The 27,730-nt window shown below is 46.4% G+C and overlaps 1 protein-coding gene and 2 non-coding genes across 3 annotated transcripts in view; 2 read left to right on the top strand and 1 right to left on the bottom strand.

The window, feature by feature from the left end:
• Positions 1–23,971, bottom strand: part of SEC24B (SEC24 homolog B, COPII coat complex component) — an 83,380-nt gene extending 59,409 nt beyond the window's left edge. Inside the window, exons 1-6 of the mRNA XM_066573824.1 lie at positions 23,821–23,971; positions 15,394–16,053; positions 7,114–7,266; positions 3,194–3,298; positions 428–511; positions 157–338 (exon numbers count right to left, since the gene is read on the bottom strand). Coding sequence (XP_066429921.1) covers positions 157–338; positions 428–511; positions 3,194–3,298; positions 7,114–7,266; positions 15,394–16,053; positions 23,821–23,857 — 1,221 coding nt within the window. The 5' untranslated portion in view covers positions 23,858–23,971. The remainder of the gene's footprint in view (positions 1–156; positions 339–427; positions 512–3,193; positions 3,299–7,113; positions 7,267–15,393; positions 16,054–23,820) is intronic.
• A 262-nt stretch (positions 23,972–24,233) lies between these two features.
• Positions 24,234–24,305, top strand: TRNAA-UGC (transfer RNA alanine (anticodon UGC)). Its single transcript has one exon. It is a non-coding gene; the product is annotated as a tRNA-Ala (tRNA).
• Positions 24,306–24,787: 482 nt separating this feature from the next.
• Positions 24,788–24,859, top strand: TRNAA-UGC (transfer RNA alanine (anticodon UGC)). The gene has a single exon. It is a non-coding gene; the product is annotated as a tRNA-Ala (tRNA).
• The last annotated feature ends 2,871 nt before the right edge of the window (positions 24,860–27,730 follow it).

The raw sequence follows: 27,730 nt of genomic DNA, 5'->3' as shown, positions 1-27,730 counted from the left end.
TATGGCTCTGGGCGATGTAATGACAAACACTGCGGAAGAAGCTACTTTGGAAAAAGAGGACAGGTACTACACATATGTAACCCCATAAAGGGTAGGGGTATCACGGGCACTCAGGTTTGTACCAATACACTTTAATAACCCCTAAAATGTCCTTACAGAAGCATACTGTGAATAATTTGGCTGATGAACAGGAGTACTTGACTGGGAGCTGTGGGGACTTGCTGCATTTTGATATCCTGGCTGGAGAGTTGGGTATCCGTGACCAAATGGTTTGGACAGCCTAGAAGCATGGGGAGCAGCGCTGGCTGGAGCCTGGATGTTTGCTGCTGCAGGGGTCTCTAGAAATACGTAAAAAAAGGGAAAACTATTAAATGACAAAAACAGACATCACTGAAATCACTATCAATGACACTTTAGAGAGAGTCACCTGTGTATCCACCGCCCTCCAACACATCGTAGTTTCTTGGCTCAGATGATGCACTGCTGGTCGTCGAGGAACTTTCATCAATGCCTTAAAAAGTTTTTTAGAAATACACCATTTAAGTACCATGTGAGAACCATTTCTTTCATATAACTAGAGTGCCAAACCATGTTCAAAACAGATCCACTCTCTAAATTAAAGGTAAATGCCATCTTGTTAAGGCCAGTGATATCATGTTTGCTTCTAAATAGATCATATTAATAGACGTCCAATATTACAACATCCAATAGAATGATGTGACCCTCTATGCATCTACAACACGGTAACCATGAGGCCAAACGGATGACTCGTTGCACTGCCTTGTATATTTTAGGGCACCACATTTTTTTTAAAACTGAACATAAAACATTAAACACTCCTTTCAGAGAATGAAGTGCTACTTTATTCCTATGGAGATACGGACCGGCATCTGTAGGACTGTGTATATAATATAGACTGCACCTCTGCTTTTGAACTGAATGTCAAAGTATCCCCCAAGTTTTAAACAGTTTCTTTGGCTGGAAAGATGGTGCTTTACTATTACTTAATGGACTAAGCTGAAAAATGTGTGTGCCATACAGAATAAGAACATTCCTGTAACGACCCGGGGGAGCTTCCTAAACTCATTATGGAGTTCAGCAAGTTTATGGACTCTCGTTTCTCCGTTTGTCAATATCTGGCACAGCTTGAAAAAAAAAAAAAAAGATATATCACTAACAAAAAAGAAAAAAAACAAGCTAAACATTTAGGATCCTTTTAAAGGCTAAGGGCTCGTTCACATCAGTATCAGAGGTTCCATTCGGAACTCCCATTGCTGAATTAGGCTAAATAGGACAAAACAGTGCGCCGTTTCATCCGATAAAATGACAGAAGCCCAGTTGGAAAGCAAATGGACTCAATTATAGTCAATGTGGTCCGTTCTGCGTCATTCAGATCTGTCATCTGACAGTTCTGTTTAAAATTAGTACTGGTGACTACTCAGCAGCGCTGCTTAATGCACTGAGTGGCCGCTTTCGGAGCTGACACCGGGGAAGGCAAGTGTAACACTTACATCTCCGGTCTCAGTGTGTCACCTACGTTTAGTATATAAGCTTATAGGGCTAAAAGTAGGAGACGGGATCTCTTTAAACCTACGGTAAATCAACTGTCCAATATTGCAGTTGTGTTGCAATGTTTCTCTCATATATGAAGAAATCCTAATAGTCTGACAGATGATAATTCCCCCTCTTATTCACTTCCACATTTAGCAGCCCCCCAACCCGAGTCCCAAAGAGTACACCTCAGAAAAAGGGCCTCTCAACCACATTTTGGACGTTCACTGAGGATGAGGAAGAGCCTAGTATGCGAAGCTTGAAAAGCGTAAAAGCGTTCCTACGGTAATTTATACATTTCTGCTCACACTAATAGGTTTTAAAGAAGTTACAATAAAGGTCTAGTCTTATTATATACAAGTACTAGCAGAAATGTTGCGTTTTGGAATTATTTCCTATGAGCCCCATAAACTAAGGTTCTGGCATCAAAGGACAGGGGCTACTGAGTCCACAGGTTTTGATACTTGCCTGCCTTCTATTTTCCTTGCCAGCGCTTGGTCCATTCAGTGGACTACTCTTCATTCCGTGTGTGTGCACATTATTTCCTCATTCTAGACACTGTGTCCACACATGGAATGAAAATGGACCAAATGCTGGTCTTTGTGGGCAAACAGCGAGGGAACAGGGAGGCAGGCAAGTATAAAACTCACACCCCTGGACTCAGCAGCCCCCGTCCTATGAGGCCGTACCTTTAGTTCATGGGCACATAGGACATGTCAAGCTGCCTTTAACCCTATAATTATGTCAAGTGATATTTTTTTCAACTTTTTTTTTTTAAAGTAACACATTATGTATGCCTAGGTTGCGGAATTCCTTCTATAGCAATTAGTGTTCGCTTTCCGTGAAAATCCTCAGTACACACCCATGATAAAAAGGAAGGAAACAGGAAACGCTGCAAAAAGTTCAAGTGACTGCGTCATGGAAGCCTCATAGATGTTCACAAAAACATTCACTGAAAAGGCCGTGCAAATACAAAGGGCTTTCCCAGGCTTGTATGGTAGATCCTTATGGCTATGCAGTGAAGAATTTGCCGTTTAGGACCCCAAAAATGACATGTAACTGACATGAGGGAGCAGTAATGGCAGACAAATGGTCACCCAGCTTTCACGAAACCAAGTATAACTACTGGATACCCAAGCAGAATTGTATATACCGAATGTAAACCTGCCAAGTTATAGAATTCTAGGAAAGTTGGCGCTGTCATAAATGGGTAACGATATGGCAGTCTGGGAGAGCAGGAAGGCCAACCGTCTCTGTAATGGCAGTCATACTGGACATTTCTGAGAGGAGCTCTTGTGTCGCTCAGACTTGGAAGGTTGGGTTACTTGACGGAATTCATTTACTTTTTCAGCAAGGTGCTGGGAAATGGGATCCCATTTCACTATAGTGCTCTAAACATGACGGAAACTTTGTAAAAGTAAATAAAAAACAAAAATAAATAAATAAAAAATATATACAAATTAATCATAATTAAAAAAAAAATATTCTCTCAAGTGTACCAATTAGGGTTACTCTGCTGGCACTAAAATGCCATGATATATCTGTGAAAGTCCAGCCACAAATATATTGCAGTATGTCAGACACAGTCATATCAAACAAGAGATCGTGTTAATGATTAGGATGGTAAAAAGCTACAGCCGACCTGCTTCCTCATCATCCTCCTCCTCTTCCTCATCATCTGAGCTGGATGACAAGGGAGTTGGTGCAAAGTTAGCTTGATTATTGACATATCCAGCATACTGCATGCCTGTAAATTATAGAAAGCAGAAGAGAAGTCAGAGACAGGAAATCACAGCATAGTGTACTGGACAGAAGGCTCACACAGCATTCAAGACCATGCGCTTATCTCCCAGACGCTCCCCAATCACCTAGTAGGGAGTCCACTAACAGTAAAGAGAGTGAGGCAAGCAAACGGTATCCAAGTCACAAGAAAAGGACTAAGAAAGAAAGAAATTGACTGCTTCCTAAATTATGAGACCCTTCATTTTACCAGTCTTTGAAAATAGGAGTTGTACAAGCGGGACCCCACCGATCCTGAGAACGAAGGTCCTGAGGTCCCCCACATGAATGGAGTGAAGGTAATGCATGCAACTTCATTCATTTCAAAGACAGCGCCAATGATTGGGGATTGCATGGAAAGTCTATGAGCCCCTTGAGCTAGCAGGTAGTGACGAGCGTTTCAGCTGCCTCATTCTAGTGATCAGTGGGGGTCTCAGCATTCAAATGCCTAGCTATTAAAACTTTTATTGCGTCAAGAGTGTTTTTTTTTTTTTTAAAGAAAATGCAGTTGCACTTTAACAGATTTTCAATTTTGTTGGTCCCCACAGGTGACTTGAACTAGGGATTGTTTGATAGTTTATACTATATATTGCAACACTTCAGTATTGCAGTATATTGTACTTTAATCGGCATTCTATTAAGTCCTGCAACAGTCCTTACTTAATAGGCAAACATTCATGGCAGCCCTGGGAGCCTTCACAAGGCCCCCTATCTGCCATGATGAATGAAAGGTCATGGGTGAGCCAGGATCATCTCATGGGTGAGCCGTTCAGGTGACAAAGGGAGCTCCCTCTGATGGGACATTTAAATGCCTCTGTCAGAATGCATAGCAGCATCTAAATGATTAATGGCAGCGACTGGAGTTATGTATGATTGTGGAGACTGCAGTATGATGCCAGTCAAAGACAGCAAACACCTGCCGCATACGGCCGAGCCCACTCCATACAGATCCTGCGAATCTGACGTACATGTATGGTGGATGTCGCCAAGGAGGTAGAGGCCTTTTCTGCTAAGTACATAATACTTAATAAAAAGAGTTGTGTTATGAGGAGAACACATTTCCATATACCCTGTTAAAGACACATGGATCACTGAGGGGGGTCCCAAACTCTGAGCCCCTTCTTCTATGAGCCAGACTGGAACCAATTTAGTAATCTATTAAATGGACAGCTGCTGCATTTAACCTGCCTTTATATAATCATATATGCCTGACAAAGAATAGAGTCCACATGTGCAGTGATCAGCTCTTCACCTGGTCAGCTTCTGTTTAAGGTGGTCTGTCCTGGGTCCACTTCGATGAGCTCTGAAGCGCCTAAAGACGGACTTGTTACACTCCAAGGGGCTTAAGAAGAGACTGCCCTAAGCATTACCTCTAGGTCTTCTGGACATGACAAGGACAGTGTTTAACCTCTGGATTTTAATGAGAAGGTTTCCATTCAGTAACAGCAAGCAGAGATTTGGGAAATGTTCTGAATGGAAACAAAGTTGTTTAAAAATTAATTGTATAATGAAGTTATTTACATGAAATCGGAGCCCTTTAACGGGTCCTAATATTGGTGGCCATGCGTCAAGTCAAGCTGGATGCGAGAGGTTAACAATTAACATACTGATCGTTGGAGTGATACCCCCAACCCAGTTCATCAGACCAAATACATGTGTAGAGGTAGTGTCTAAGCAGGTCTGTCTTAGGGGAAAAAGGAATTAAATTCTCTTTTAAGACTCACATCTACTGGCTGCACTTGGGGAAAAAAAATACACTGCTGTATCAACCAGAACTTATTATTCAAGTGATACTGCAGACGAGAGCACAAAATACAGCTATTACATGGAGTGGCAGCGCCCCCAGCCCTAAAGTCTTAAGGCCCATTTACATGCAACAATTATCGCTCCAAATGTGTTCAAATGGCCTAATTTGAGCGATAATTATTGCATGTAAATGCGGACATCGGGCACTTTTCGTTTGGATGATGATTTTAAGGTGAACTTAAAATCCATCATTTAGCTACTGGAGATAAAGCAGTTTATTTTATCTGTCAGTAGACCGCATTCTGTTATCTCCGCTGGGAGCCGGCATTTAACATTATATTCTGCCAGCAACCGTGACAAGAACAATGCAGCTGTACACAAGTGATTAATCACACGCTGGGCTCTGCAAACAGCTTGTGGAGGCCCATCAGTGGCCATTAACACTTTATGCAAAAAGATTGCTAAAACTTTCAATCATTTGAAAGATTATCTTTGCGTGTAAATGGGCAATAGGGTCCCCCACAGATCATGGGATGCAGCCTGCTTGTCTACTCAGCTCCAAAATGATGGGAGAGAGTACCTTCCTATGCAGGTTCCCAGGTGGGTCACAACCACAGTTTGACACCTGCCAGAAGACACCCATGGATCCTGTGATCTGTGGGGACCACACAGGGGACGGTTTGCACTCCAAGCATTCAACAGATGTATTTCAGCTCCAGTCTTACTGAACATAAGCAGGTAAAAATATAGTTAGACTGACTGGTAAGTGCATCCGCTATCGAAGGAAACCTAGCCAGCGTTACAGAAAAACTGCTTTAGTAACACCAGAAATATGTGTTACATTAATAGATTAACAGAAGCTGCACAAAATAAAAATTGATAATTTTGCGCTCTGTTCACATTTTCATTCGTTCACTCATGGTTTTGTCATGAATGCAGGAAAAATAGCAGTGGCTATTTTTTTCCTGTAAAATGAAGGAAATTGGACGGTGCCCATTACTGTCAATCATGAGGCGCTGGTATGTGTCATGTGACGGATCTGGCATGCCTCTCTCTCTGTTCCATGATGAAACAGAAGAACATGACTATAACGGAAATGCGAACAGAGCCTCAGCTTCCCCGGTATAACAGAGATGTCTGTTCTCGTCTAGCACGTCTGACATCGACCTACTTGGGCGCATTTGCTGGTGAACTCTTTTCAGTTTTGCCTACGGATGTAAATTGTCTTTAGCTGCTAGAGAGTACTAGAAGAAAAGATGGCCGGCCAGGAAGGGACACTGCCTGTTCTACTACATGAGGAGTCTCAGGGTCTTCCATACGTAACTACACCATGGTACAAATCAGTGAGAGACATTGTGGAGACCACCAACCTCATAAATTTACCAATATCGGGCACCACATCTAACAGCACCCACTGCGGGCAACCGGCACTGAAAACAGTGAGCAGCCATCTGTAAAGGTACGCACCAGCCTCTGTTGTGAAGGGATGTACCAAGTCCTCTCTATAGAGAGTCCCTCACCGGCTAAGAGCACTATAGACTAACTTATGGTGCTCATAGTGCAGGGTCTCAGGAGCACAGGGAGGTATTTTTTATATTTCCCTCCCCTCCCCCCACCGTCAGCCCCATAAGTCAGCGCATGGACGGTGTCATTGGACTCAAAGCTGCAGGATACGAGCGCACCCCCATACAGATCAATGGGAGCGCATGCACACAGCCTGCAGATTTGAGACTGGTGACACGATCTGTCCGACGACTTTCAGGATAGACCGCACAGGCACCAGGAGGTGGATAATATATAAAATACCTATCCAGGTTCCCGGAACCCTGCACTATGAGCACCATAACTTAGATTATGGGCTCACAGCTGGTGACAGGTTCCCTTTAAATACTTCTACATAAAGCTCTCGCACTCTGAGCTGAGATAGCTGTGGTCAGTGCTGGAATTAGTCACTAAACAAGAAATGAAATAACCAGAACTAACTATAACCACACTATTATGGGGGCGTCTGCCATGTGTTCCTGTTAGGAGGGTTACCTTGCTGTACCGCCGGCGGAGGCCGCACAGTGGGGGATCCCGATGACTGCTCTCCAGAAGGCAGATATGTTGTCATTGAATTGGGAACGGACACAAGAGGGCCAGAATGTCCAATATCGGATGTCTGTCCTGCTACAGCGAAGGCAGGAGACCCTGAAGGGGGAAATAAAAATAAAAAAAAAGTTAGTTACAGTAGTTTTCAAAACCATAAATACAGTGGCCACAAGCATGTAGAGTGCATGTTATTTTTTTATTTTTTTTTACCACCAATGGCACCTGCAATTTCAAGAAAAAAAAAACCAAAACACACAAATGGTGCATTTATACCTTTATTTGCACATTACAGTTTTTTTTTCAAGTCGTGGGGACACACCGGTAACATGATGTATGTACATAAATTCTTTTGTTTTAACCCTTTCCAATCCACTGTCTGATGTCTGAAGACATTCTGATTGAAGGCTGTACAGCTCCGATGTCGGAACACGTCCGGCAGGGTATTCTTACTGATTACTGGCCGCTCGGTTGTCGGGGGCCTCTCCAGCATGTCCCATACCGCAGTACTGGCTCTAACCAACAGATGGCGCCATTGTATTATGGCAGAAAGAAAAAAACCTCTTAGGAAAGCCAGAATCCAAAATTGGATTGCAAAGGGTTAATATGTGCCACACAGTCGTGCGCATATATACCCACCTATATTTATACACCAATACATATAGTGCAGATTTTCTTGCACCCTGTGGATGAGACTTGTTACTGTCCATCTGTGCACGCTGTGTAAAGTCTGCAGCTCTTGCACCCTGGGTGAGGATATTCTTAAGCACACAGTATGTCAATTGTCGTATGTTACAGTTTTGCTGCATGTATGATGAAATACAAAAGCCTCACGTCCACGGGAGAAAATTAGGGCCGCGCGGATTTCTGCTGTGGATGCACTATAAGGGCTCAGTCTGCGCGTATTTACGTGCAGAAAACTGGCCACACCGCGTGCGGACAAAAATCCGCATAACCAGCTCCATTACCACCCATATGTTCTTTTTTTGACAAGTGCGAACGTTTTTCTGCAAGGATCGCCGCTGATCTGCGCGTACAAACACTCGTGTGACTGAGCCCTAATTGTCTTTTTTTTCTATGCGGGAGATCGACTGAGATATGAGCTCCCGCATGCGTGATCCGCACTAAAATGGAGCACGTCGCGTTTTGCTTCACGCGTGAGAAATCCGCATAGCGCTTAAAATACCATTTGCGGCTAATTAACCGTGGATGATCAATGCTTTCCTATTGGCTGCGGATTTGCGTTTTTTTTTCACACGCAGATTTGCTAAATATAATTTTCCCGTGGACATGAGGCCTAATAGTACGACAGAAGATACATCCCCCCACTTATTGATTTGGCAGCCCCCAAAGAGTACACCTCAGATAAAAAGTTTTAATCACGGCCCCTCGACCACATTTAGGACTTGTGAAGTATTGATCCACTTCTGGTAATCCACGGCAGCTGACTACAGTCACTGGTCCAGCGGCTACAACATCTGTCACCTAGTCATTGGCTGGAGGAGATGCAGCAAGGTGCCAAGAGCAAGAACTGCGGCATACCCAAAGCAGACGTAAAAGCCATGATGCATCGAGGCAGGACAAAATCCAGAAGCCACGTAGCCAAGAAATGTAGTATGTGCCAGGTAACCCGCATCTAGACATCACAGCAGGCGTAATAATGCTGCAGGTGAACGGGGAGTATTGTTACATGTATTGTATCAGATGGCAGACACAGACGGGACACTATAGCAAGGTTCACTCTATAGGCCCCATTCCTATGGTCATATGCACAAGGCACACCAACCACATAATAGTCGCAGACTACTCAGATGGCCGATGATTTACACGGACCGACCATTTGTGCAGGGGGGAAATATTGTTGGATGCCCTATTCTTGTCCATTTTCATGGAGTGTATTGGGTCCATGGAGATCGTACGGGTACAGCTCGCATATGGCCATGTAAATATGGCGGAAGTCTTCAACTTTATGAGGGTCTGTAACAAGGCTTCCTACACGCGCTTTACTGCAAATTGCCATGGATTCAAAATGGGATTATAGGCCACAGAGATTTTACAGGGGAAACATGTTTAACCCCTTAACACTACTGGATGCAAGTTTACGTCCTGGCAGGTTAGTACTTACTGCACAAGGACATAAAAACGTCTGCCATCCAGCAGCGGAACCCGGCTGTGACAGATAGCGGGCCTCCATCTCCGGTGTTAACACACTACATGCATGTAAAGGGGTTCACAGATGGGGGGCGGGGAGGTTATTGTGCAAAAGTGAAAAAAAAAAATACTTTTGTTTCATCGCAATCATACTGACCCACATAAAAAAAAAAAAAAAGTAACATGGTATTCATTGCTCCATAATTAAAGGGGTTTTCCGGTCAAAAATACTATTGATGACCCATCATCAGGATAGGTCATCAATAGTTGATTGGCCGGGGTCTCGAGCGGCGGACCCCAGTCAATCAGCTGTGCGGGCACGTGCGGTCAGCGCCACAATAACAGAGGTCGGGGTGGAAGCCTCCCCGCCAACCTCCCATGTAGTGGCCGGCACTAGTAACTGCAGGTGCGGCTCCCATTGAAATCAGAGCTGGCTCTCATTTAAATCAATGAGAGCCGTGCCTGCAGTTACCAGTGCCGGCCACTACATGGGAGGTTGGCGGGGAGGCTTCCACCCCGACCTCTGTTATTGTGGTGCTGATCACACGCACCTGCTCAGCTGATCGTTCGGGGTCCAGAGCGACGGACCCCAGCCGATCAACTATTGATGACCGATCCTGATGATGGGTCATCAATAGTATTTTTGACCGAAAAACCTGCCTTGCAGCACTTAAGTGAAATTGCGTTCTTGCAGTGCTTGTTTCGTGCGCGTTGGAGGATCGGCAAGGGTTTCCCATTGTTCTCCATGTGAAACATCACATCGCGCGGCATGTGACATGTTTGACTACTCCATTGAAAACAATTGACAATGTGTCCAGAAGGACGCGGAGAGGTAGGACATGTAGCATTGCTGTGAGGAAAGAGAAAAAAAATTATGTGTATGACTCCATTCCAAAGAATAGAATTTGCGCGTCTCGCAATGCACAAAACACGCACGAGATTCACGCTCGTGTGAATGTAGCCTAGTACTGTACCAGTAGAATAGATATTTTCTACACCTAAATGAAAATCGGCCGCCTGTCGATGGTTTCTGTGGATTTTCTGCGTGGATTTCACCTTTTGTGATGCACAGGGTGAAATGCATGAGAAATCCATAACCAAATCCGCAATAAAATCCGCCTGTAAGGGCTCCTTCACACGGGCGAGCGCGATATGAGGCCGTGAATATCACCCGTATATCACGCTACCCACCAAAGATGTGAGGCATTTTCATGTGAAAACAGCCTTGCATCACAGCAGGGATGAAGGGAATCGGTTGTGGCAGAGGATTACGGAGTTCCCCCATTGCTTTCAATGGGGCTGGCGCTGCTGCTGTCGCCTCATTGAAAATATTGGGGCTGCGATGCGAGATATGCATCAAAACACAATGCCACGCAGGAAAAAAATATATATATCGCCAATATGTATAAATCCATTCAAAAGAATGGGGTTCATATTTGTGCGTCTCACAACACACAAATCGTGCGCGAATTTCTCACAAGTGTGAAGGAGCCCGCAAGCTATCTTCACTCGGGCGAGTGCAATGTCACCGGGTGCAGTATCACCGGGTGCAATATGTGCTCATGAGACGTTTGAGCGGCAGCAATGCTTTTCCCGACAAATAATCACGCATCGCTGCCGCTTGCGTTTTTCTCACACGATAGATAATAGAAGTTTCTAATGCTAAAAACGCATTGCGATAAAACGAAGGCTCCATAGGGAAACATGGGCGCTAAAAAAAAGAGCAAAAACACAGAGTTAGGGCAGCCAGCGAATTCTAAACCTCGCAACATTGCTGATGTGAATAAAACCACTGAAAAGCATGGCTTTCATAATCCTGCATTTTCGCTCACCTTTCGCATTGCGCAATATTATTACCTGTGTGAAAACTGTTTAACTATTGCAGATTTTGGTGCAAAGTTTTAGCTGCAAAATCCGCCCCTTATGCATGTACCGAAAAACTAGACAACGCTGATGTACATGTATTCAGACGGGCTGGCGGTAGGGAACGGTCATAAGCCTCTCCACACAAGCACTGAGGAGGGGGTCTCCATTCCCCATGACCCTCACAGCAGCCTGAAAATGGGAAAGCCCGTTCTCCGGCAGTCTCTGTACAAGTCCCCAGTGTGCCATGCACAACCCCTCCTACCTGTCAGGGAGCGCGGGCAGGGACAGGGCACGCACACCAGCGCTTTGGGACAAATTCACTTAGTAAATCTCCCCACGTTAGGCGGACGGTCTGAGGGGGAATTGAAACTACAAGGGGCACCATAAGATGGAACAGCAATAACCAGATACTGGGGGCAGTTTTTTTTTTGTAAGCATTCCAAATGAAAAATTGTTATTTTTTACATGAGGAAATTAATGGTTAATAATGGGACAAACTCTAAAAAGAACCTCTAATTTTTTTCCTCTCTGAAGCAAATAAAAGTCCTCAGACAGTGCATTTAACTCTTATTTTTAAAAACTTGCTTTACAAGAAGATGAGGCTGCTGTGTGACGCTACGACAAATAAGCAGAATTACACACCTTGGGATAGGCTGGCACTTCCTTTCTACAACTCTCCTTCAAGCAGAATTTACATTGGCAGCACAAAAGATTTTGAGGCAGTGACCTTATACAACAGGTTATAAGATGTGAAGAGGTAACTAATCATCTATAGTGCCTGTACACACCTATATTTATGATATAGGGGGCTCTTAGCACTTCAGCTGATCCCATAAGGAATTCAGTGCATCATGGAACGTATGCCCATTCCCCCGAGAAGAGGGCATACCATTAGCGAGGCAGTATTTATATGGGTCCAGAAAATACTGTGTGGTTTAGAGGTTATTGCGTTGGCTTATGGCAGCAGGTGATGTTGCATCATTGTATTTGTACAGACTCTTGTTCTCAGTCATCTCCTCGGGGAATCTAACCTACATGAGGCACCTGCACCATGAAACCACCAGTTTCTGTTAGAGGTTTCAAACCAACTAAATCCTTCCTCTAGTTAAACGCCACGTCTCACAAATGCGCCGTTTATTCTGAGGCCGTGACACTCTTTCCAGCATCTTCATCTTTATCTATGGCAGATTAGAAGGTCATCAACAATGAACATACAGCTGAGCGCTCTGAGCCAGATATGTAGTAGACAGCTGGAGCGCTGTCTTCTGTATACAGCTCCTTTCTTCTTTCTCCACACTTTCAGCTGGTGTCCTGCTGAGAACTGCCAGCGGGATACCAGCTGAATCTTATTTGCGCTGCCAGCTGAGATATCAGCCTGCGTCACTGATAAGTCATCGCTCATTTCTAGAAAACTAGAATTGAGCAATGAACGAACAGTGCATGAAAAGTGCACGATGCGCAGGCGTTTAGACGCAACGGTTATCGCTCAAAAGACGACTTGAGCTATAATCGTTGTGTCTAAATGGAACTTTAGACATACACAGCCTTGCCCATTCATTCTTTGGCTGGATGCAGTGGTCAGCAGTCAGTTCACTGGAGCGGTCGGAGACCCCCAGTCTGGAGGCAGATGCAAGCCCCACCTCTGAGACCTGCACCTATAAGACATTTATGGCACATCCTAATACTTAGGCGAGAACACTCCTTGTAAAATTAGAGGTAGTTTCACTTGTATCCATACAGCAGCGGGAATATATGCATATCTGACAAATAGCTAGTGCAGCGGGTGGTTCTCACAATGCTCCTCGTGCCTATAGGACATACTCCAGGAAGCCCTGCATTCATTTTCTCTCTGTGAAGACACAGGCCTCATTCAACAGACTGACCACTGCTCCCTCCCACCATTGGTAAATGCCAATATCGCCCTCTTCGGCTGCGAGCCCACACGGTATTCCTAAAATACAACAATGTCCAGAGCTTCAGGATTTCTCAGGCATGAAGTATATTATTTGCTTCCATCCCTGGAGTATGGCCTCGTGTACATGGCGGAGCTGGTGGCGGCGCAGGGGCACACACAGTGCCCACATGACAGAACTCTTCTCCCCTAGAAGTTTCACAATACGTGATCCAATCCAGAAGCGGAGACCTAATGCAGCCCTGTAGAGGTTCCTGGCTGCCGTTGTAAGGGCTCCTTCCCACGAACGGATTTCCGCCGCGTAATACGCGGCGGAAATCCGCTGCGTTGCCTGCAGCCATTAGGTATTATTGAACCTAATAGCACAATGCTTACGGTGCGGAATTCCACCGCGGAATTCCGCACCGTAAAAATCACCCGTCCTCACCCGCGGCATGCTCTATTTGCCGTGGGTGTACGTGTGGGCGGCTTCCATTGCAGTCAATGGAAGCTCGTCCATCACGCTATCTTCCGCTGTAGCACAGCGGAAGAAAGCGTGAAACCGCTTCCCCGCCTACTGCGTCATATGACGCGGCCGGTCGCGTCATGCGACGCTATGGGCGTGTCATGTGACGTGGCCGGCGCATCACATGACGCTGCGGCGCGTCACGCGGGACGTAGGACGCCGGATCTACAAGTAAGTATTGGGGTCTCTGGGGGGCGCCGTGACGGGCTCCGCCGCAGAATTCCACAGCGGAGCCTGTCACGGCCGTGTGCAGCCGGCCTAAGGGTCTGCACAGCTCTGAAGTAGTACTGAGTAGTAGTGCAGTCGTGTGCATCAGCCCTAATGTTGCATTGTATCACCATAATGTAACAATGTAGGATCCCCTCACAACAAAGCACAGAAACCCCTTTCAAACAGAACCTTCAGGAAAGGTTTACCTGTTCTCGGCACTAAACATTCTGCCCTGCAGGGCTCTATTACAGGCATCTGAATGTAGGCTGGTGGGGAAAGGGTGCCAAACTACAATTAAAGAAAATGCAAGGTAATGACTGTACTTGCATGTAGGGTAGTGCCATGAGGCAGAAGTGCCCCTCTTTACTCATATAGGATCTATCTTAAGAAGCTCTGGTGGTCTAAGTATCGGGGTACACCAATACTGGCGTTTCACACGGATGTTCTTAAAAGGGCCATTATGAAGCTACCCACCCTCCAGTATATATAAGTGAGCTAATGTTACCTTGGTTAGTTATTTTTTTATGTTGGAAACCTCCAGCCTCTTTTTAGTAATCTGACCATGTGATCTCAGTTTTGACCGGCTTGGGGTTATGCTGTCCGAAACTAGTCAATTTCTCATGAGTATTATGCTGTTACTTGAGCACAACCACAGAAACTGTCTAGAGGGGGACACTAACATCCTATCAGTTACTGATGATGGTCACATAGTTCTAGTAGAGGAGATCACAGCTCATCCTCCTGCCTGTATACTTATGGTCTGTAGCTTATTAAGGTGAATATAGAAGGTAATGAGAATTAAACTGTCCCCCACAGCAGGCAGAAATGGTATAGCCTCTAGCTAAGGCTGTGCTGATGCATAATGAGATTGATGTGAAAATTAAGCCAAAATCTCTCACCATCAAGATGGTGCCTAATAAGTATCAGACAGGAGGCTGCACTGCATGGAAGTGGCTGCAATATACAGAGACGACCTCCAGAGTGTATCAGAGAGGCAATTACATGAGGGGGTAGGGATGGAAAAAAGTGTTTTCACCCAACTGCCTCTTTAACAGGGTGCTTGTTTAAGATGTGCCTAAATTATTAGGAGGCAGATAACTTTTAATAAATTAGGTGCCTCTCTTGTCTCCGTGGGCCTGAAACGGAAATCTACACCAGCAGTGAGATGCTGTGGATTTCTACTATAATTCACACCAATTTCTAGTGTAAATTATAGTATATCTGATGGGCTACAGGAGGCCCCATTACTACTCACTTTTTAAAAGTGATGGCAAAATATAAAAGCTGCAAGTTTTGGTGCAAACATGGAAAATCTGCAACTTTTATATCCCAGTAAGGTAAAGGTAAGGTCCCCGGGTGCAAACACCGAGTCATGACCGACTCCTAGGGTGACGTTGCATCGTGAGGTTTTCTTGGCAGACTGTTTTTGCAGGGTGGTTGGTCATTGCCCTCCCCAGTAAGCCGATGTAAATTTAGAAATGTGCCCTAAAAACTTCAAATTCGTGTATAAACAATGCTGGTGTCCAAGGGCTATCACAAATTACATGTCTGTTGGCAACAAAGTGGCATATGGATATCCTCTTACCTGCACTGCATTGTTGACTGTTAGTAGCCAAGGGTACGGCTTGGTTCTGCAAGAAGTCATCATGAGCTCTATGGTGGTCAGCGACTGGAACAGGCGGCGCACTTAGGCTGCGCAAATCTTGATGAAGAAAGTGAGGATGAGTAGTTGTTGGCAGTCTCTGTGTATTGCTAGCCACCTGAGTGCCAGTCTGAAGGCTATGGGTAGGTATCACTTGTCCATATTGACTGTTTGTAGGCATGGAGGAATGCGATGGTCCATGATATAAGTGATTAGACGTCAGAGGGGCAGAATAGTGACTAGTATGAGAGGCTAATCCCTGAGGAGGAAAGGATGTGGTGGCAGAATAAGAATAATTGCAGTCACCGGTGAAGCTGGGGTATGGTTGTACGGGAGGCGCTACATCTTGGCGTTGCTCTCGAGATACTGGAATATGATCACCTTGAGAAAGTCCATGGTAGAACTGATGGGAACTGGTTTGGAGAGGTGGGATATGACGGTTCGGAGGCGGTGCTGCTGCTGCATAGTTTAGTGAGTGATAATCGATTCCATACTGGTTGGATGGAGTAACTTTACTCGGCACTTGGGAGCAGAATGCTGGGGGAGCGCTGTTAGCGGATGGATAGAGTCTGTATCCATGAGGCGGCGGAGACTGCGCTGGGCCTGCAGAACAATAAAGAGGTCACGACAATGTAACTCCACCAGCAGACACAAGCAACACACATGAATGCAGATATATCTGTAGTGATGGGAGCAGAGCTCTGCTACAAGACACGTTTAGTATGGGAATAACGCAGGATTATACATTTTAGGAGTTAAATAACAACTCCACTTTATTTTTAATTTTTTGTTAAATGTACAGAATAGGCGATTCTAAGCATTTTTGCAATAGGTTTCATCAGCTTATTCTGTACATTTTTCGTACAAAACTCCTATTCAGCTATGCAGCTGGGTGAAGACAGGGCTGGGAAATCAGTCTGCACCTAACTGCATAGCAGAAGAGGGAGGTCCAGCTGTGCCTGCAGTTCTCTATAGTGTAGGGCTTTTACCCACTAGCGTTTTTTTTGGGACTTTCTAATGTTAAAATCGCAAGTTTGTGCTTTGTGATTTTTGTGCGATGCGATTTTAACATTAGAAAGTCCCATTGACATTTGCATAAAAAAAAAAACACAGCGATATCGCAGCGCTAAAAAAACGCTAATGGGTAAAAGCCCTTATGCTGCAGACGGCGTTTCTCCTTCACAGTGCCCGTTCTCCGCCATACACGAAGCCTGTCAGGGTCTCCGTGCATCAGGAGTATAGTACTGCACACTACAATCCAATGCACTGAGATCCTGATAGTGCATGAGGTCTGGCGGGGAACAGGGCCCACTGTGAAGGGGAAAGAAAATAGTGATATGGAACAACTGCGCCTGCACTACAGATAACAGTGCAGGCACAGCTGGAGCTTCCATTTCAAATGAAGGGGTAAACGCGACACTTACAGCTGCGGAGTCCAGGGATTGCAGGGTGAAGATCCCCACCGCGGGGTCCACTTCAGCATATCACTGCAGGGAGACAATTGGCCACAAAGAACGGTGAGGGAGAGGTGGCACAGCCCCGCTCCCAGGGGAGATGCATGGGGGACAGTATACAGAAGCTGCTAAAGGACCTTCAAGCACCTCCATGAATGCAGCCAATCGGGAGCTAGGGGCATGACAAGGGTGTTCCTGCATCCAAGCCCTGTCAAACCCCTAGCTTCCGGTGGCATCAAGATACACCAGTACCAACTCAACTCTGGTGAATGGGAACATTCTTCTTTACAAAGAAAGCGCTGATATAATTGCATCCAGTTTGGGCCCCCAGCTGAGTCAGCACATCAGCAGCACAAGTCTCTCCTGACCTGAAGGGCTGCTACAATGTATTAGTACAGATAAGCAGGCCAAGCCTATTGGGAGAGGAGGGCCTAAACGTATTGAAAAGTGTTGTTTTTAAAGGGAATGTATCACATTTGTTTACCAAATTAAAATCAGCTAGTGACACAAATGCCATTTTTCTAATCTATTTTTTATTTTATGATTGCAGTTTTTTTTATTCCATTGTCTATATATAACTGAGGGACGGCCATCTTTCTGACCTCTACGGACCTTCTGAACTCTATTGGAGACTGTACTATACATGTTCTATGATCAGTGTAGAGGTTATTGTGCAGGGAGGGAGAGGAGGTGAGCTGTGACAGTCACCTTTCGCGAATGGCAAATCGTGTGTTATCCATATAGAAGTGTTACCTTTCAGTGTAATCCTGCCTCTGACAATAGTGAGAGGACTGCTGAAACGTTCTCTACAGAATAGAAACTGTTAGACTATTATTATGCTTAGGGCCCTTTTACACGAAAACGACGGTCGTTCAGTTAATTGCGAGATTGTGCAAAACTAAACAATAATCATTCAGTGTAAACATGGCCAACGACAAACGATAATTCATTTACTTATGATTCGTTGTGCAGTTCACGCAGGCATAAAACCCTGCAGATAGTCGGCCCGTGTGAACAGGCGGCGCACCTATGAACGACTGCCTTTTTATACTGTATGGAAGTGGGTGGCCAACAGATCGCCTGCCCGTTCCACCTCCATTCAGTGAGCGATTATCGCTCCTGCGTACAAGCAAAGAAGCGGTAATCGTTGGACTGTCAAACGCTTAAGTGTTCATCAGTCATCCAACATGAGAGGGTCCTTTGTGATCAGCGTGTAAACTGCAGGATTTTATGATTTTTTTTTTAAAATATAGATTATGACAAAAAAATTAAAATCACTAACAATTCTTTAAAGATACATTTAACATAAAAACTGGATTTCTACAACAGATTGATTTTTCTTTACAATCCCTTTAAGGCTCAGTTGGTTGGAGGATCTCCCAACATATACCTCCAGTGGAAGGCTGCAATGTATCGCACTGTGTAGGCGTATAGTGGGATGTGTCACTATAGGCCCCCAATGTAAAAGAGAACAAGAAAAAACACAACATTAGAGATGAGAGAGCATACTCGCTAAGGACAATTACTCGATCGAGCATTGCCCTTAGCGAGTACCTGCCCGCTCGGAAGAAAAGATTCGGCTGCCGGCGGTGGCGGGGAGTGGCGGGGGAGAGCGGGCAGGAACGGAGGGGAGATCTCTCTTTCCCTCTCTCCCCCCCGCTCCCCCCTGCTCACTGCCACAACTCACCTCTCACCCGCGCCGGCAGCCGAACCTTTTCTTCCGAGCGGGGAGATACTCACTAAGGACAATGCTCGATCGAGTAATTGTCCTTAGCGAGTATGCTCGCTCATCTCTACACAACATGTATTCTGCACAGTATAAGGTCAAACGGGTGGGACAAGATTATTTTTTATGTTAAATTCAAGTTCCCCATGACATAAAAGTAATAACCAAACTAATACTCACTTCTCCCGGCTCCCTGCGCGGACAGCTTCGGTTTACAGGCTGCTGCAGCCAATGACAGAGCTCAGTGACTGCGTAGTGTGCTGCAGCAGCCTGTAAACAATACGTTACAAGGGACACCCGACGCCGTCAGCACAGCAGATGCAAGAATTCACAAGAGGCAAGTATTACCTTGTTTATTATTTTATGCCATGGGGGACCCAATTTTAACAAACATGCATCTTAGACAACCCTTTACTGTATATACTTGGTGTAGCCAACCATGCTTTTCCATGTCACAGGAAAAGGATACTTTTGGCACACCAGCTCAAAGGGGGCCTTTGGATATGTTCTGCACATGCATCAATCATAGGCCCAAAATGTGATGTGAGCGGGCCCAGGGGGTGTCCGCTTAGATCCATCCTATCTTCATCATTTCGCCTACAGAGTGCATTACATTCTGTACATCCCATGACAGGGCTGTGGGGGTAGAGTTGTGGGATCGGAGTCCCATTTCAGTAGAGTCTATAGGAATGTACGGACTCTGGCTTATAAACAAAGATTAGAAATGTGGTATAAATTGTTCAATGCAGAATTTGTTGCACATTTATTTACCTTCATAGGAATTTAGCAAAGTTTTGAAATCATAGTATGCTAGGTTGAAAAAAGGCATAGGTTCAGCCTATTACCCCCCAATGTGGATCCAGAAGGAGGCAAAAAACAAACAAAAACAATGTTCTATAAATATATAAACATTCTATTCATCTAATCTGCTATTTATAAACACATTGTAACTAGGATGTAGAAACCACAATAGACAATCGATACACACAGAAGTAGTAAAGGAGAAGGCTCCAAGAGTAGATCCGCTATGTGCTCACAAAAAGCTGTGAAGTCACTTCGAGGGAGACTCTGTACGATACCAGTTATTGCCTTTCTTTGCCATTACATTAAGCATCCTCCTACTGAGGTTACCATTTTAATACAGTAAGACACTTTAAAAAACATGAGTTCTTTATTAAGTAGTTGGAGGTTTGGCTTACCGACTCCACAGCCCTGGAGACAATACAAGAAAATAGCAACAAGTGTGCAGAATACCATGGATCGGCTGCGCGGGGGACGGTCACAGATTCTGCAATTGAAATCCGGTTGTGTGAGACCGGCCTCGGCCAGTAGAACAAGCTATGACTGTTCATAGTAAGGCCTCGTGTCCCCAGCAGCAGGGTCCACGCGGATCCCTCCACGTCCGGGCTCGCTGTACTGCGCATAGTCCCCACGGCTCGTCATCGGACAGGCGCATTACAGTTTGGGGTTTTCTTTTTTTTTTTTAAATCTCCTGCTTTCCCGCAGCACGTCCGCAGTGTCAGCTACAGCTGGGCCTCGGATCGGACGGCTTCCATTGATTTCAGTGGGAACCGCAGATAAATAGAACATGCTACAATTTGTTTTCCGGACCAAAAAGGTCCGCAAATCAAATCTGCATGTTTTACTCAATTTGGGGATGCCCCTGCTTATCTATGGGCAGCTTTATTTGCGGGTACCCCATGCGGATTCTGCAAATCAAGCCTGCCCGTGAACATTGGGCCTTAGAGAAACAAAATAGTCTTGTAGATAGGACACCTTTTAATGGCTAACAAAGAGAAATGATGTTATAGCGAGCTTTCAAAACTACTAAAGGCCGATTTAGACAACAATTTTCGCTCAAAAATCGCTCAAAGCCGTCTTTTGAGTGATAATTGTTGTGTCTATTTGCACTGACATCGTACAGTTTTCGTTAAGGAATCGCTGATCGTTCTCTTTCAGCATGGTAAAAGACAACGATGAGCCTTATCAGTAGTTCAGAGCGGGATACAGCTGATACTATTGTTTCAGCTGTATCCCGCTCCGTGAACACAGCCGGGGTATGAAGAACAGAGCAGTCCAGCTGTGCTCTTCATACCCCGCTCGGATCGCCCGGCTGTGTAGAGAACAGCTAGATTCAGAAGACAAGTGGCCCCGCTTGTCTCCTGCATCCCTGGCTCGGAGCGCTTAGCTGTATAACAGCCAAGCACTCCGAGCAGAGAACGTCTGGATGCAGAAGACAAGCGGCCCAGATACCAGATGACTATCAGGCTGTGTCAGTGCTAATCGCTCTTGTGCTTTCACACAGGAGAGAGGATTGCTCACTGAATGGAGGCAGGCGATCTCCAGGCCACCCGCCTGCAATCACAATCAACAGGCCGTTACTCAAAAATAAACCATGGCCTGTGTAACATAGGAACATAGTATGTTAGGCTGGAAAAAAACCATATGTCTATCTAGTTCAGCCTATTACCCCCCAACTCCACTATGTTGATCCAGAAGAAGGCCAAAAAAAAAAGCAAACAATGAAGTAGAAGGGGAAAAAAATCCTGACCCAACTCCAAGCCTGGTAATCAGAATAATCCCTGGATCAACAATAGTGACTATAAAGGCTCATTTAGAGACAGGACGAATATTGGGCAAACGAAGCCCGACACTCGTCCCCTCACATACTCGCTCTCGTGCTGTTGAACAGGAGCGGGTATCATTGGCTCGCAGTGGGGCAGCTGCAGGGAATTTCTCTCCTCTCGCTCCCCTGCCCCTCTCCATTGCCTTAACATAGCAGCCATTCAGTACTCTTATGGAATGTTACTAGTTCTTGTTTGGTGTTGGTCCAGATGATTAGGATGTCATCAATGTAGTGGAAGTAGGCCAATGGTTTGCTGGAGTAGGAGGCAACAGCAGGACTAGAAGATCCCGGGGACATTCACATGTCCCACGTCTGATGTTGTGTACGTGTTCCTGTGCAGTAAATGTCCTGCTGGGGGGCTTTATGTTGGAGAAACGGGACAAAAACTAAAAGCGAGGATGAGATCTCCTCTCCACATATGCCTACGGCCATATTTGCACTGCGGGATCCGGAGTAAGCGTTCTCCTCCGGATCTCGCAGCAAATACTCCCCAAAGGGCATGCAAGTAAAGAAATTTTTCCTGCGCACAAGTGGAAATCAACTGATTTTCTGCTCACGGGGGTGGGGGGAAATAAATAAATAAAAAATTTTAAAAACGCAGCATGTCCTATTCTAGTGTGAGCCTCGCACGGATGAGTCGACATGGATCCGCATCATCACCGTGCATGTGCGGCAGCTGGGACATCCGCAGAGCAGAGAGAAGAAAAATGACAGGTACAATGCCGGGGCACAGGGTCTGATTCGCTGCGAAATCTTGCAGTCAGAATCTGATCTGGCCGTGTGCATGAGGCCTTAAGCCTGAGGAAGAACCCTGCGTAGGTTGGAAAGCTCGCTATAACATCATGTATTTTTGTTAGCCAGTAAAAGGTATCATATCTACAAGATTACTTGTTTTTCTTGCTGGGAACCATCACATTTCACTCTATTGGCTAACACCGTACCAAACTGTTTTGGAAGTGCGGATGAGAACCCAGAAGAGCTCCGACTGCTCGCTTATGCTCTACAAAACAGAAAGGCCCTAACAGCATAGGTTTTATCCAAAAAGCATCGGGGGCAGCGGGTCGGGACCTGTGAACTTTTATTTTGGTGGCGGTGGGTTTTAATCAGAACTGACCCAGGCATTTAAAGGGTTAAAAGCTGCGATCTGTGTGAGCGGCGGGTATCAGCTGTAAGAAACAGCCGGAACCAGGCTTGTATGGAGCGGAACCGTCTCCCGTTCCCCCTGCATACTAACTGGGATTGCCCGGGACACGCCTGCACATCCGGTAAGGAGGTAAACGGGTGTTCTGGGAGTTTTACCATCATCAGGATAGGCCACCAATAGCGGATCAGCGGGGATCTCAGCCAATCAGCTGGGGTCAGCGCCAGCAGTGTAACAGGCCGCTCCGCTCACACTACACGGAAGCAATGCCCTTTATGACACTTCCGGTGTGACCGTCGGTGACCGGCGCGGCACAAGGAAAGTGTATGGTAGACGGCTACAAAGTATTACACTGCGCAGACAATACGGAAGGGAGGCGCGGGTCCGGCTTTAGAGCTGTCAGTGCCATGTAACCAGTAACGGTGACAGCGTCTGTCCAGCTGCGCTGACAGCGGCCTGAGGATCAGCCGATCGCAGGGATCCCACCACCAATTATTAAAGACCGATCCTGAGAACCCCGTCAGCGCCCTCTAATACGGAGCGAGGATCGTCCGGCTGAAGGCGCACAAAAAGGATAAAACACTTGTTTGTTGATCATTTGTGCGCACATGGCTGAGGGGCGCGTGCCCCCGTGCCACCAGGATGTGCCCCCGACAACCACCAAATTATACTTCCTACATCCATATACCTGCGGCACGGAAATCCAACCGGCGCCCCTGCTGGCCTGCGGCGATACAACAACCACCAGCCTGTAGGTCACCAGGGCCGGGCCAATGGTTTACTAGCATGTGCGTAAATCTCACACGCGATCACGTACGTCCTTATACTTACTGCGCCGGCAGCCCCCATACGCTATGCCGGCATGTCCGCGTATTTCGCGCGGCACAAGAATAGTGTATGGGAGACGGCTACGAAGTATTACAGTGTAAGACCTGCGCGGACAATATGGGAGGGAGGCGTGGGTCCGGCTTTAGGCGAGTAGGGCCGTCAGTGCGATGCAACCAGTAGCGGGCAACACCAACGCCACATTGCCGCTCGCTTCACTCTCTATTACAAGGCCTCAAACTTATGGGGGTGAACGAATCGCAACAGGCTGGCAGTAGCGGCGATCACTGTGCGACTGAGCGATCAGCTGGCCAACAAGTGTCGCTCATGCGCTTCCTTCATTGTCCTGTGGGAGGCGTAGTAGACCAGTGCTATGACGTCACAATGACATGCTAGGACAGAGCAGTGAGGTCAGCAGCAGGACTGGGAGCAGCGGGCACACACAGGGCAGAGTGGCAGCGGCAGGCACACACCGGGCAGAGTGGCAGCGGCAGGCACCCACAGGGCACACGGCTGCTGCCTGGCCCCACATGTCCGCAGCCGGCCGTTGTACAAGGGGCACCCGGGGCTGAGCAGCCTCTCCCCCTCCTCCTCTCACCGTTGTGCTGGGCGGCCGGAGGCCCCGGAGCGGACATGACTTCCTCTCTTCCCGCTGACGTTGCGTCACTCACAGCAGCTTCGGGCCGCAGGACCTCCCGTCACCACCGCAACCGCCGGCTTGTGGGAGGAGCCGGCAAGTGATCGGACAGGTCATGTGACTCCTACGCATTACGGTCATGTCTTACACAAGAGCTGCCCTGGGGGTGGCGGAACAAGAACGTGTGCGCCCTCCAGCGGCTGGAGGTGTTCAGTTTGCAGCTCAGCTTGGCTGTGAGCCCCCTGTTGTCACATGCTGATGACTGCAGGATGTATTTACCGCTGGCTTTATTGTAGGAAGCAACAGACAGGAGTGAAAGAATGTGCTGCTTGTATTACTATAGAAAGACTCTAAAACGGCAAGGCGTATCGGTAGGGGATGTAGCTCAGTGGTAGAGCGCATGCTTTGCATGTATGAGGCCCCGGGTTCAATCCCCGGCATCTCCACTCTTTTTTTTTTTTGCTTAGCATAAATAACGTTCTCTAGTAATGCCGCGGCGGAGTAAATAGAGTATAGTTCCCACTAAATGATTTATTAACAATAAACGGATTATTACTATTTGGTTGGTGTGGTTGTAAAATACCAGCAGCTTGTAGGAGGGGCCAACTCCTCCCCGGTCAGCAACCTAATTGGTTGTTTGGGTTGTCTGATTCAACTTAATTGGTTGTTTGGGTTCCCTGATTCAACCTGATTGGTTGTTAGTGGCGAACTTGAGCGTAATATAGATATATGCCCCCTGTAAGTACAGCAGGAATCACGTGGTCAGCCCCCGCCCAGTGCGCTGTGGGGCCCGTGTGTTCTGTAGAGCGCTTGTCTACACGGCCACCAGGGCGGACGAAGAATGTAGGAAGTGATGCAAGAGGCGGGGTCGGCGCACAGGGGGAGGTCCTAACTTAAATCAGCCGTGGAAGCCACAGCTGAGCAGGTAGGGGATGTAGCTCAGTGGTAGAGCGCATGCTTTGCATGTATGAGGCCCCGGGTTCAATCCCCGGCATCTCCACTTTATTGCTGGTTTTCTTTAGATGCATATTATTTTATAACCGCATAGTCCGTTCTATTTCCCTTCTAGGAGCTCATTCACACGACCGTGAGCACATTTTAGCCACATAAGCACCCTCGTGGATTTTGGTGCGAATGAATACACTGCATATTTTCGCATACGAAAAAAAGGAGAAAAAAATTCATTGGTTTTTGTGTCTAAATACGCAGCAAATAGTTTTTTGGCGTACTTTGCACATATTTACACATGCCGATTGCTTTCAATGGGCTTCTACGCTGTGTAATACGCACCAAGATAGGTCATGCTGCGCATTTTTTTCCCGCAATGATACATCACATGAAAAAATATGCTCATGTTAACGGAAATCAATGGGCTCTATTTACTGTGTATTAGGGCGTCCATAGCGATGAGCGCATGCGCAAATACACTCGCCGCTACAGAACGTATTTGCACGTGAACCAGTCCAAAGTCTTTTTTGTTCTTGCAGTTCAAACTCTGCGCTATTGCGCACACAAGAAAAAAAGACGAAGGATAGGGCCGGACCCGTCTTTTCTGACACGTGTAAAACATATACGTGCAACAAAGATAGGGCAATATCTCGCGTTTAGGAATATCGCACCAGAAACACACTTGTCAGAATAAAAGTATTGAAATCAATGGCTTCGCTTCGTCACGTTTTGCGGGCGTGATGTTTAAGCCCATAAAATGTCGCGTTTTCACACCCGGGCACGCATACAGAACCCATGTGAAGCATTGGTTTCCAATGCAGTCGTTCACATGGGCGAATATACAGCGGGTAAATACACCGGCAGCGCGAAAAATGGAACATATACGCAGCCGGCTCATATTCGCGCAGCCAAAACATGGTTCTGGAACTATGTTTTGGCCAATATACGCCGGCGGGTCCTATAGACTCCTATGGGAGGATGGAAAGAGAAGGGAGGAGAGGCATTTATGCAGCATCCAACGCTGCCAAAAGCTTACAGGTGCCTCTAAATAGGCAGTGGAGGGCATGCCGAAGATTTTGGCAGAGCGAGGGTTTTTCCGGCGTTTTTTTTCGCTAAAAACTACACTCGCGGTCATGTGAATGGATGAGAAAATGCTGGCCGTGATCGCGGAAAGATGCCCATTCAGGAGCTTATACGGAGCAGGCGTGAAAACCTAAAAACGCCGTCGCCGTATATGCGCTAGTGGGAAAGAGCCTTTATAGTCTGTGCAGCATGCAGAATAGACCACATCACTCACCCGTATCCCTCCGCCAGAACAATCCACTGATTCAATAAACTTTTCTTTCTGTTTAGGACTTGTTTAGACTGCAGTAGGCGCAACTGCGTTCGCCAGTACGGAGTGTAGTTGCGCCTGAACGGGGGGAATTGCTTCCCCTTCGATGGATTTTCAAACTCCGTGCCAGAGCGCAGGAATGTGAAGCCAAACGCAGGAAGACAGATGCCATGAAATCACATGAAAACCCCGCAGCATGGCCTGTCCGGTGTGCATTACGCACTATAGAAGACCATTGAAATCAGTGAATTACGTATATACGCAAAAAACCTGCGTATCTACACACAGAAGTAATGCAATTTTGCGCGCGCAAATATGCGGTGCCTTGCGCACAGAAAAACACGCCAGAGAGTGCGAAATACACCAGAGTTAGTGTAAATATGTAACTGATTTACGCGATTACAATGCGCTTAACCCTTTTCAATCCGCTGTCTGACCTGGTCTATAGATGTTTAGCAGCTTTTTAAGCTCAACCCTGTTCTACTGAGGCACATTGGTGGCTTTAACCCTTTGTAATCTGATCTCTGAAGACATTATGATTTAAGGCTGTACAGCTCCAATGTTGGAAGATGTCCATCGGGGTTCTCTTACTGTATATGGCCAGCCTCTCTGCTGTCGGAGCCTATCCAGTGTGTCACCTCATGCAGTACTGGCTTTAGCCAGCAGATAGCGCTGCTGTATAACAGCAGAAAAAGAGTAAGCCCCCTAGGAAAACCAGGATACAAATTGGATTGGAAAGGGTTAAGCCCGTGTAATGAGCCCCAAAGCAGGCTTCACACGAGCGCAGGCGCATTGAGCACGCTTCCATGCAACGAATTTTCACACTGAAGAAGGCTTTTTTTTGCGCGCGCATACGGCGTTTTTCACTGTACTTTTTACTGTATTTTAGGCGGGCCATTTTCTTTTCGCGCAGCACACAAACATACTAATTAAAATGGCTAATTAGTTTCAGATGTGTTCTATTTCCATGTAATTATGCAGTGTTTTATCCCCTTAACGACCGCCCCATCGGGAAACTACGTCCTGCTGTTGCAGGACGTGTATGGAGGGAGGTAGCGCCGCTATCTCCCTCCATACAGCGCGGGCATCAGCTGTTTATTACAGCTGACACCCGCGGGCAATAGCTGCGCTCGGCCGTTCGGCCGACCGCGGTTATTAACCCTTTAAATGCCGCTGTCAATTCTGACAGCGGCATTTAAATCCTCGGGGGTCCCGCACGGCCCCCCCGCGGTGAGATCGGTGGATCCGTGCAGGTGTTATGGCAGCCGGGGGCCTAATGAATGGCCCCAGGGCTGCCTTAGCAGACTGCCTATCAAGCCATCCACACAGGGTGGCTTCATAGACTGCCTGTAAAAAAGCAGTATGACGTAATGCTATAGCATTACGTCATACTGCAGGAGCGATCAAAGCATCGCATGTTAAAGTCCCCCAGGGGGACTTCAAAGTAAAGTAAAAAAAAAGATCAATAAAGTTTTTTTAATTGTTAAAAAAAAAAAGTTATAAAAGTTTAAATCACCCCCCTTTTGCCATATCCATTATTAAAAAATCAAAATCATAAAATAAAAATATGTATTTAATATCGCCGCGTCC

The sequence above is a fragment of the Eleutherodactylus coqui genome, chromosome 7 (assembly GCF_035609145.1).
Source record: "Eleutherodactylus coqui strain aEleCoq1 chromosome 7, aEleCoq1.hap1, whole genome shotgun sequence".
NCBI lineage: Eukaryota > Metazoa > Chordata > Amphibia > Anura > Eleutherodactylidae > Eleutherodactylus > Eleutherodactylus coqui.
The sequence above is the reverse complement of the archived record's forward strand: the minus strand, read 5'-3'. Positions and strand labels throughout refer to the sequence as shown.